This window comes from Styela clava, chromosome 9 (assembly GCF_964204865.1).
Source record: "Styela clava chromosome 9, kaStyClav1.hap1.2, whole genome shotgun sequence".
Lineage (NCBI taxonomy): Eukaryota > Metazoa > Chordata > Ascidiacea > Stolidobranchia > Styelidae > Styela > Styela clava.
The window spans coordinates 17,874,407-17,885,567 of NC_135258.1; the positions used below are offsets into that span (position 1 = coordinate 17,874,407).

At 33.2% G+C, this 11,161-nt stretch overlaps 1 protein-coding gene across 1 annotated transcript; it reads right to left on the reverse strand.

Moving 5' to 3' along the window:
- Nucleotides 1-2,290: 2,290 nt before the first annotated feature.
- Nucleotides 2,291-10,760, reverse strand: LOC120339076 (mannosyl-oligosaccharide glucosidase-like). Its single transcript, XM_039407132.2, has 14 exons — nucleotides 10,278-10,760; nucleotides 9,941-10,077; nucleotides 9,524-9,638; nucleotides 9,099-9,256; nucleotides 8,798-8,912; nucleotides 7,925-8,178; nucleotides 7,016-7,155; nucleotides 6,513-6,724; nucleotides 5,925-6,058; nucleotides 5,316-5,471; nucleotides 4,750-4,984; nucleotides 4,451-4,566; nucleotides 3,547-3,776; nucleotides 2,291-3,353 (listed from the first exon to the last, which is right to left on the reverse strand). The coding sequence occupies exons 1-14, from the start codon at nucleotides 10,396-10,398 to the stop codon at nucleotides 3,017-3,019; spliced, it is 2,460 nt and encodes an 819-aa protein (XP_039263066.2). The 5' UTR covers nucleotides 10,399-10,760; the 3' UTR covers nucleotides 2,291-3,016.
- Nucleotides 10,761-11,161: the final 401 nt, after the last annotated feature.

Below are 11,161 nucleotides of genomic sequence, written 5' to 3' on the forward strand. Positions count from 1 at the left end.
TGAATACCATGTATCATTCAACAGATGCCTTGTCTTTATATATATGAATGTATATGTTTTGACCACAGTAATCAGTTAATTTGTCCAAATACATCGTCATCGCCAGGTCAAGTTTTGTTCACCTGCACCTTTCTTTTTTAAGTCTCCTTCATTCATTTTATAAGTACCGTATTTGCTCGTTTAATAACCCGGGCGCTTATTTTTTTTAAACATACTCACTAACCGGGCCCTTATTCAAACCGGCCCTTATTCAAGCAGGGGCGCTTGTTATTCTTAAAGTAAATTACACACAAAAATACCGGTAGATAAGATCGATCGTTACAATAATTAATACCGTATATTGTCATTTCCAGTTCTCAAGTATGATTTAAACGAGAATAATGAAAATTTTGACTTTTTCTACGCACCGCAGGTACAAATCTACAAAAAAAAACTTTTACACCGGGCGGGTATTCAAGCACCGGTCCTTATTTATTTTTATGTCCTGTTCACACGGGCGGCTATTCAAACGGGCGAATTCAAATCAAGACCGAGCGTTAAAACGAGCATTTACGGTATATGCATAAGTAAGATGCTTCTCCACATACATCTCATTTACATATAGAAGTTTACATATTTATTTATATATAAGCCGTATAAAACATTCTGAAATTGTGAATTGTAACAAGTACCAAAGTTTAGCAATCACGATCAAAACCCAAAATATATTTTATTTTCTTAGATTGGAAAATACTTTTATATATCTGCAAGCAAAAGCATAGTTTCGAAAGAGAAGGAAAGATGTTTCGTCTACATCTCATCTTTAAAGTGCTTTGTCCACAAACATCCTATTTATCAATTGTTTTGACCATATACCTCCAATTCATCAGATTTTTCATCAGCATAATTTTATTCATCAGGTATTTCGTCCACAACCACATGAATCTTTATAATCAGATAATTGTCCACTTAAATTTCACTCGACATGTGATTTTTTCACCCATGTCTTATTTATAGGTGGATTTGTCGGTCTCATGTAATTTCGTACCTAACATACTTCTATAGTGGGCGAAGCATGACAAATTTTCCAAGTATCAATCCTAACCCCCACCTGACTACACCATCCAAAAATGACATCATTACGACGTCACAGTGACGTAACAGAGCCCTTCGAATTATATGAACTGTCATTAGGGTTGCCAACTATGAAAAGTCTCAATAAAGGACATAGATTACCGTCATCATTTATTTTGTAACTTGCAGGAAAGAACATTATAAAACAATGAAATACATACTATATACAAGCTAAAGAGATATATTAAAAAGTCTTCGTGTGTTTTTCATTTAATGTTTATTTAACATTGACGCAATCAAACTGCATTCTGTGAACAGTTTAGTGCTTTGAATCGTGCCAAATTTTATTTGAATGAGTGCAGCTTCATCAAATAGGTCAAACATATTCAAATTAAGTCTGTCTTTTAGCTTCAAATGCTCTACAATTTTTACAAGTGTCTGATATTTTGGAAAAAGATTATCCAAAAGAGATAATTTTACAAATGTTGAATTTTTATCAAAGTCAAATCTTTTTTCCAAATACGTTATCGCAGAGTTGAGAAATAATCTAAAATCTTGGAGACCAATTATACGTAGATTTTTCAGTTATTGAACTAGAATTCACTCAAATCTTGGGAGTGTTGCCACTTTTGCCGTCTACGGAAAATTAATGTGGAATATTTAAAATTGTTAATAAAATTGATATTTCTTTGGCTATTTGAGCCGTACCAAAGCGAAATGAAAAAGAATAATTAAAAGCTTGCAAATACATAAACGGAGGCGATTTAAGAACGAAACAATATCAAACGCAGTACTATAAGTCTATAACTATCGGGCAAAACGACGCTGGAAAAAATAAAGGACAATTATCATCTTAAAAAGGACAAGGACAAAAATCTCAAAAAAAGGATTGTCCTTTGAAATAAAGGACGGTTGGCAATCCTAACTGTCATCCAAGACGCGCAAACGAGCACCCGACATCGAACAGTTATTTCTCTCGTTTTCTCGTCGCATCGATTCCGATAGGAGAGAGATCGACAACGTCAGTCAGTTCTTTATCGTCGGCGCCAATGCCATTTCGGACGATCGCACGATTCATATCCTAACAAGGATGAATTGAAGATCCTTTTGAATATGGTAAATATCCTTTTTTATATGTAAACTAATTGGATGGGCTGGGGCTGAAGTGTGATTCAAGTATATCAGCAACTACATACTATTAACTATATGGACCTGACGCCCAGATAAATTATTACACTTGTCAGCATTACATAATTTTATTGCACCGTAAGATACACTAATTGCCTAGAAACAATAAAAACAATACCAAAACCAGTTTTTCGAAGTTATTCTACAACATAGTGCAAATAATATATCCACATAGCTATACAAAACTCCAAAGACAATGCCATGTTATAGAATTTAGATGCTTCATTCCAATATATCAATGATATGAAAATTTTAGGGAGAGAATGCCTTAAAAAAAAGATAAACACATACCAGTAATAATATTCTAAAATTATGCACGGAGTATTAAGAAAACAGACAAATAATTGCAATTTTAAATCTTTAACCATATATAGCTCCTACTTCTCAATTTCATATATTCAGCATCACTACAGGCACAAGAATGGTTATACTATTACAATTTCTCTGAATAAGACTAATTCTTTATCATAACCAAGACTATAGATCCGAATAGGTGTTTGGCATGTTTTCATGGATATTCAATTTGGGAGATACTAGGAGAGAGGAATCAGAATTTTGATATTGTGAATGACTGAATTTCATACTTTCGATGTTTATGTTATCAAACTTTGTTTTCCTAAGAGTTTGGAGTTGAGTCCTTGAGTCAAAATATCCTTCAAGTTGGATCGCAGAAAGAATCGAAATGCTTGTCAACCTATCTCGGGGTCTGCGATCCACAGCCAAAGCATTCTATAAAGTGGCTCAGCACTAATTTAACTAAAAACCTTAATTCATATTAACTCCCATACTGTTCAGACATGATTAAAACTACGAGTGCTGACCACCCAGTAAATGGATGACATCCTTGTCCAGCACCAGTATTGTCATTGTAATTTTCCCAAATATATCCTGTATTTTTATATTGCCTAAAAATATTATTAACTAAGTTTGCTCTCAGTTTGGTATAAATTTGATCAGCAAGTTCAGAAACAGGAGGTGGAGAAACAGTGGCATAATGCTTGAGAGCTCGAACAGCTAGAAAATTTATGTTGATCCAAATTTGTCCACGCCAGTATGGTGGATCGTGTTCAGTGTTACGTTTCATATACAGTGGATCAGTTTTTGACAGAGACCTATGGTGAGAAAATAAAATGATTTTTTTCACGCCACTTTTTTAACAAATTATTGCTCTATGAAAAAATTCAAATAAAAGAAAATTAAAGTTAATGTATAAAGTCTGTCTTTCTAAAGCGGCAAAGTAAGCATAATTTGCATATCAAAAATACAAGCATACAAAATGCTTGGAAAATAATAACCTCAACATACCTCAATCCGAAATCAGTCCATAGCAGATTTGGATCTGTAATTTCTTGTAAAATATTCAATAACTGAGGTGAATTTGGTTCCAAAATGTGTAGAAGGAAGGGAAATAGAGTTATGTAACCCTTTGCATTGACCAGTTGTTGCTTTGGTTGAGATCTAGTCTCTCTCACAACTTTGAAAGTAACCGGCAAACCAGGTTTAGTAGGAGGAATTTGTTTTTGTACCAAAACAACCTAAAATATGAATAGATTATATAAAATTGAAGCCATTGTTTATATAAAAACTAGTAATTTACCACGACTTACAGACGTTTCAGCCCAAGATATCAATTACTTATTTCGTTGTTACAATTATTTCAGTAAGTATTTCAGTGATGAAGTGAAGTATTTTTTCATTTTATACTATTATTCATTATAACAATTAATGAAAGTGGAAGCGAGCTTAGGTTTCAATGCAAACAAAACAACACAATCCTCGATTTCTAACATCAGGCATAAAACCTGTATGCATGAGACGTACTCGGAGAATGCACGAACGACGATGAACAAAGGCAAATAAAGCGAAAAAATGGGTTAAACATAAATAAATCATAGATTTTATGACCATAAAAAGTGACAGGTTTTTGAAAGGAATTATCCGACATCTTATGCACATATACATGCACATGTTAAAAAATGAACATTGTGTGCTTTTGTTTGTGTAGGAACTTTTGGACTCGACATAAGTTTCATTAATTGCAATAACAAAAAAGTAATTGGTGGTAGCATAAGCCAAAATGTCCAAGTATTGAAACGATTATACATCTACCAATACTGCAAAGTACAACAACAATATGTATGAATAAACTCATTTACAGTCAACTCAACTATTCTAAAAATATTGACTGCTCAGTCATTCTTTGCATTACCTTGGCTGAATGATTCCCAAAGTCAGAATAAGAGTTAAGTCCTTCAGACCAGTGTAATTTATTAAGTAGATTGTTATCCATCAAATAATCACTTGTTGATTTGTATTCAGTTGGATCTGTAAATAAATTGAACATTATTCAAGAAATATTAAAAATTGAAAATATATTCAAAAATTTAATCCAGTAAAGAATATCAATCATTAGATGAACCTAGATTTATCAAATCTCATGTCAAAAAAATAGTCAATGGTGATAAAAGTAAACGACAAAACCAAACTCAAATTTTTAAACAATCACACCTTCTCCAATTTCTGCTGCAATATTAGAGAGCGTTTCAGATGCTAAAGCAATCCAACATCGCAAATCAACATGACGTTCATTTTGATTAGGATGAGAAGATCTCGGATAATCATCTAAGCCAGAGGTTAAAGTCTTTGGATTAAGTTCTCTGTCAGAATTCTCTTCCCTACCCCTCCACCTATATGAACCGGGTATTGGTCCAGACTGAGTGCGATTAAACCAGCTAAACCATGCCTGCAATAAAAAAAAATGTTCCATTAATATGCATTTAAAATAAACCTCTGTGGCTTGGAGGTTGAAGCAAAAAGGGCTCACATCCTGTTCAAATCCCATACCACTTCACCTAGAGTGCAATAATTGAGCAGGCAGTGCTGAACCAGGAAGATCCCGGACCTCCCAAATTATAGTAGCTTGTTACCTATCCTCAGTTATCAAGGGCTGGTTGCACATGGCTTTGTTTGAAAAGAAGGCGTGAGTAAGCATCATATAAAAGAAGAGAAGTTACTAAATAGTCAAAATATGCAAATCAAAAACAAGAACATTTAATAAATTGTCAAGTCATCACCTGGAGTTTTGGAAACATTCGAGTCAAAGTTTTCTTTTCATTTTCTGTCATTCCTTTACGTTGTGATTTCATATCTCTTACTATTGATTGTAATGTTAAAAAAAAAGTTGGAGGATTTGCATTCGTGTTTCTTTGCACAACAAACTCATCAGGTACCTAAATTATAAAATGCAGTGAGGTATTGAAGTACTTCACCCTGTACAGATAATATAAGTGACCACATGGAATTACTTATTCAACTACACAAACTTCTTAATTACCTGAAGTAATATTACACAGCAATCTAAACCACAAAGTTGATTTAGGTTTGAAGAGGTTTCGAATAAGAACGTTCATATCTGATAGGAAGTTCTCCTACTATTCATTGATAATATTTACATGACAAATATAAATATCTGAGAAAGTTTTGAACCAAATACCGTAGTTCATTTCCAGTTTTTTTTTAATCAGATAAGACCTTGATGGTTCATTCCAAACTGTCATTTATGTTCTCGACAATAATGAATTGTCATAAAATAACAGTCATTTCACTATGTTTTTATACCATTTTGAATTCGAATATAACAGTTGAGTTATAGATTTACCAACTATTATTATAGCATCACTAACTTTGCTTCGTGCTTCGTCTCCCAAAATTTGTTCCCTCGGAATCCAACCTTCAGCATTCATAGTATCAAGCCAATGGCCGATAACAGATAAACTCAATTCTCGATCCCATTTGCTGATTAACAATTCATGGAAACCTGATAAATAAATGAACTATATTATAGTATATATTAAAATTGGCAAGAAGCGCCATTTCTAGTAGTTTCAGATTTTTTAGATTACAAAACATGAGTATTTTTTAAATCCAATTATTTGTTAAACAGTGTTTTCAAGACTTCACCTTTATTAACAAGCAGCTCATGCACAAAGAGCAATTATTTTGAACGGACTAGAATATTACCTGTTCAACATTGCCTACCCACTTAAATACACCATTGCGGAGGGTTTCCTCCAATTTTATTGGACATAGGTTTGAAATGGACGAGCATTGATACTGTACTGAGTGTACTCTATTAGTGGAAAAAAAATTGATTTTGGAGATTAGACCAAAGAATTGTTCTCAAGATTTTAGAAAAAAAAACAATTCAAAAAACACCATTTTACTTCATGCAAAGCAGCTTTTGTATATTATTTGAATAGGCAATATCTTACCCTCATCCCAAAGGAATCCTCTTGGAAAGAATGACCTGGATGGCACTCCTGTTAATAAACCTGTTTTCCAGTATGGTACAGGCTCTACCTCATATTCAGATTGTACAAGAGAATTTCCATGAAAATACCCAATACCTCCGATCATATTACTAAAAGCAGCTTTGGCGAATGATATTTGTTCTGCATCGTACCGAAGCTTATGCAGTGGAAACCTGAATATGATATTCGAATACTTGGATTGAAGAGTGTTTACAAGTTCGGGTTAAACATACAGCTTTGCTAACAATTTTACAAGACTGCTTGTAGCATATTGTTTTCTATAGTAAGATATGTTGTACAACTATGCTAGGAATATTCAAACAACTCAATTCGAAAAATATACAAAACTCAAATATTCAGATAATCAACCGGTTTTATATATAATTTCAAGTCATTCAAACAGGAAGATGGCGGAATTCTAGCATACCAAACTATTATGTAAATACATGGATTCATTCACTCGCCTTGATTCAAATTTTTGATCAAATTTCATTTTTAAATTTGTTAATAAATTTGTAAAAGAAGATCCGGTTAATTCAGTTCTTTGCTCTACGCTTGATGATTCGAATATGACTTCTACTTCAAATGGTGTTTCCATTGTAACCTTTAACAAAACATAAATCAATTTTATAGCAACCAATGTAAAGGTTGATCAATGAAGCTTCAAAAGCGCTCATTTAATAGAGACTAAAAGGTGTTTTATATTATGTATGATAAACTAAATTCAAAGCTATTAGAATAATTGTCTTTTATGATTTGGCAATGAGAAAACCAAACTTTAATAAACTACCTTACCTTGAAAAATCGACTTAAAAAAGATATCGCTTGGTCCATTAAGTTACTAAGAAAAGCTATTTTTTTCACAACCCAACAAGAACAACATAAAAAATTTAGTGAGGCGAAGCATATATCGATTCGTGCCCAAAAATTTTTTTTTATCTGTGCATATAGCATTGCTTCAGATTTATCCTAGGAAAAGTACTTCTTAATCATATGGTGGATTAATTTTTCCTATTTGAGTAGCAGACCAAATGGGGTTTTACGGATAGCGAAGACAACAGTGACCCACCAATGGTTACATGGCTATGAACCACTTTACGTTAACAGCAATCTTTCAAAATATAATACTTTCACAATATTCACAATTAACTAGCAGTGCGATAACATGCATCAATCATACTTCCAAATGCTTAAACGTAAACTTATAAATAGGGATAAATATATGGCCCCAATTTCGTATGAAAACTACAATTACACAGTTTGTGTGTGATCCAAAGGCACATTTTGTAAAACTGCTAATAAATTTCAATATTAGAGTAAGAATTATTAAAATTTAATAAACTGACACGATATTAGCAGAGGATATACTCAACCTGATGTACTAGCATTTTTGACTTTGGATTTTTGACGTTTCCGGGAAATTCATCTTGTACAAGTGAGTATCTAGGAACTTTTTTGCCTCCACCTCCCCGAGGAGACACTTCTGAGACAGCCAGTTTTCTTAAGACACCATCTTTTAGTTTATGTAAACCTTCCACTTCAGTTACAGTGTAATGAAACTCTTGTTTCTTGTTTTCAGTTGATTTTGGAAATTTTATTGTAAAAGGTCCAAGTCCAGGACTAAAACCTAGAAAATAAAATTTAACATTAAGTTACACATGTGAAATATAGCGCGCGATGAATACATATGGCCTAATACAAAATTATTTATTTATTATTTTAAATCCCAAAAGGGTATTTCTGTTATATTACGGTAATTGAAATAGCACCAAACCAACTAATTTACTTCTCTTCCACAAAGAGCAGGGGAGCTCGAGCCGTGGCGTGAAGCAGTGATGGTTGGTTGGAGCTGAAGCCAATCTTCCCATAATAGATAGACTTGAATTCAAACCATCTGCTCATTTTTTTCACATTTCACGATACTCCTAGTTTGTAATATTTATCCAATTTGGATCTCACATGGGCAGAGCCAACACCATGCACAATTAGACAAAAATTTAATCAGTACATGAATAGTTAAATAAGTTAACAGTCGGATATTATGCCTTTGCTGCCATTCTTCTATTTAAAACGTGGTGATATATTAATTTTTTTGTATTATGGACATGGTAAATAGACAAAAGGATGATTCTTAAAATTATTCAGACTAGCATATTGTACCATGGTATTCTATTGTCACTTGTCATAGAGGTTTGTTAACATAATACCACTTTTAAAATACGAATTTATGTATTAAATTCTTGTACCAGATATTGCAACGAGTCTTTCCCCGTACGCTTTTCTTTCAGTAAGTGGAGTCAAATCCCCTTCTTGATCAGTTGCAGCATAGAAAAACAATGACAGGGTAACATTGTTTCCAAACTGAAAATTTAAAATTTGATAAACGATGACATTATAACTTCATTGACCACAAGATTAAAAATAGCTAGCAATATCAAATTCAAAACTGATTTCATGTTTCTCAAGGTTAGCAACAAATCTATGTGTTTTAAAGTCATCTTCTGTATATTCAAGTTATTTTATTATCTGAATTACTGAAAACCATACAGATCTGGCTGACACTCTCCAAGTCCAGTCTCCTCCATGATTCCCTCCAGGTTTTTTAACAAATTCTGTCCGTAGATTAAAGTTCTTTTCCACAATATCCTGAATTCCAAAATTCAACCCATCATGTGCTATCCATCCATAACGAGAAAGCCGATCCCCTGTTTGAAAAAGTCGTTAAAGAATAAGAATTTGGACAAGCTAAAAAAATTCAACTTTATTGCTGACACACAGTTTCGTGCTGTATAAACATCCCTGCGAAATTGTTTAAATTCCATGTGCAAATGACTAATCCCCTTTCCAATGGACCGTATTAGCAAGGTATTTTGCACTGTTTTAACAAACTTCATTTCATCCATGTGCATGAAAACATTGAGAGTTGAGATAGACCTCTATCCTGAAAAAAAAAAAAAAAAAAAAGCCTGAACCTTGTTCACAGGTATGTCGTAGAGGTAGGTCGTTTGAATATCTGACATTTTGTTGAAGCCACATCATTCCAGTCACAATGGAATTTTCACTCAATGTTTTCATTCCAAAATAAACCTTAAAACAAGTTTTTTTTGTTATTATGTTCAACAAATTATTTGTACAAAATTTTGCAATTTTTTTCAAAATACTATATTTTTTTAGTGTTTCATTTACCAAGCATAAATTCAAAAATAAATGTGATTGGTGAAAACTAAAATTGTCAAATTTCTTCAAATGAAACATCATTTCCAATTTCCTTACCAAAAAGTTTGATAGGCTATAAGATAACATTTGAATAAGCTAAAAAATAATTTTCATTGACAGATGGCTATAAAAATTTCCAATACTTCACATAACATAAAATGTGAATTGCGTACCTGAGGTCGATAAGTTCCCCAATACCGTTTCATATCAGGTTGGTCAACTATCACTTTTTCCATAGATAAAGGTGTATAAAGCATTCTTTTCAGTTGAATATGTGAATACCAAGAAAATCCTGCGTAACCTACCACAGCTGAAAACAAAAAAGTATCGGGAAATGCTTTTTGATTCAAGGTGGAATTAATTTGAAAAGAAATTTTTATTTTCATGTGATGCAAACAGTTTTATTCTCCTTAGCAATACTAAGAGCAGTATATTGCAGATTTGCATGTACAAGTTGATTCATTAAGATATGTTCAAGGAAAATCTATAATTTAATTTATAGAGGCCTACCTGACAATATAATGCAGATTAAAATTAAGGAAGAACTTGAGCCTTTATCTTTAGAATTTCCATGAATGTGTGTTGGCAAACTATGTCCATATCTTCCTGGCAATCGCCTACGCACTGCCATTACTTCATCTAATGCAGACGTACAGATGTATAGGCTACTAATCACAAATATAATATGCTCACATTGATTATTGTTTTCGAGGCAATCGAGTAACAGAATAATGCAAAATAAAAACAAAATATGCAAATGTCACCCAAAAATTACATCACTGCGACGGCACAATCACGTCATGCAGCTTTCTAAATTATAGCTACGATCGTCCGAAATGGAACCTGAGCCGAGTAGAATGAACTCACTAACGCCAGCGATCTTACCCATATCGGTATCGTTACGACGAGAAAAACAGCTTGCTCGATTACGGACGATTGTCTGCGTGACCATACATTTACTTTGGAGGGCCATATTACGTCTTTGCGACTTCGCAGTGATGTCATTTTCGAATGATGTAGTCAGGTGAGGGTTAGGAATGACATAGGCTATGTGAAAATTGTTGATCCAGGCCAACTACAGGTACTTCAAAAGACCGCACTTTTCAACTTTTCATGGGTGGTGGCTGACTTTGATCGTATCGTCATCTCCCAGTCTATACCAAAATAAATGCTGTTTAATTTATTATACTAAAATTTATTTTTATTTGGTTGACAAAAATAATAAACTCTCTCTCTCAATACCTGCATATTCTGACATAATATTTCAAAATTGACTCCATCAAACTCCTAACATACGGTACTGATGTTTTGCACTGCGACACTGACATACAAACAAATCGGGCGATTGAGCTACTGCTGTATTATTACGTCAATATGCTAGTACGGTACAGTAA

What these genes read in the sequence shown, in the direction of transcription:
- LOC120339076 (XM_039407132.2), bottom strand. Translation starts at nt 10,398, where the DNA reads ATGGCAGTGCGTAGGCGATTGCCAGGAAGATATGGACATAGTTTGCCA. An exon ending in GGAGAGTGTCAGCCAGATCT is followed by an intron (nt 8,913 to 9,098) that starts GTATGGTTTTCA and finishes TTAAATTTTCAG; the next exon opens with TTTGGAAACAATGTTACCCT. An exon ending in GAATGTTTCCAAAACTCCAG is followed by an intron (nt 4,985 to 5,315) that starts GTGATGACTTGA and finishes TTTTTATTGCAG; the next exon opens with GCATGGTTTAGCTGGTTTAA.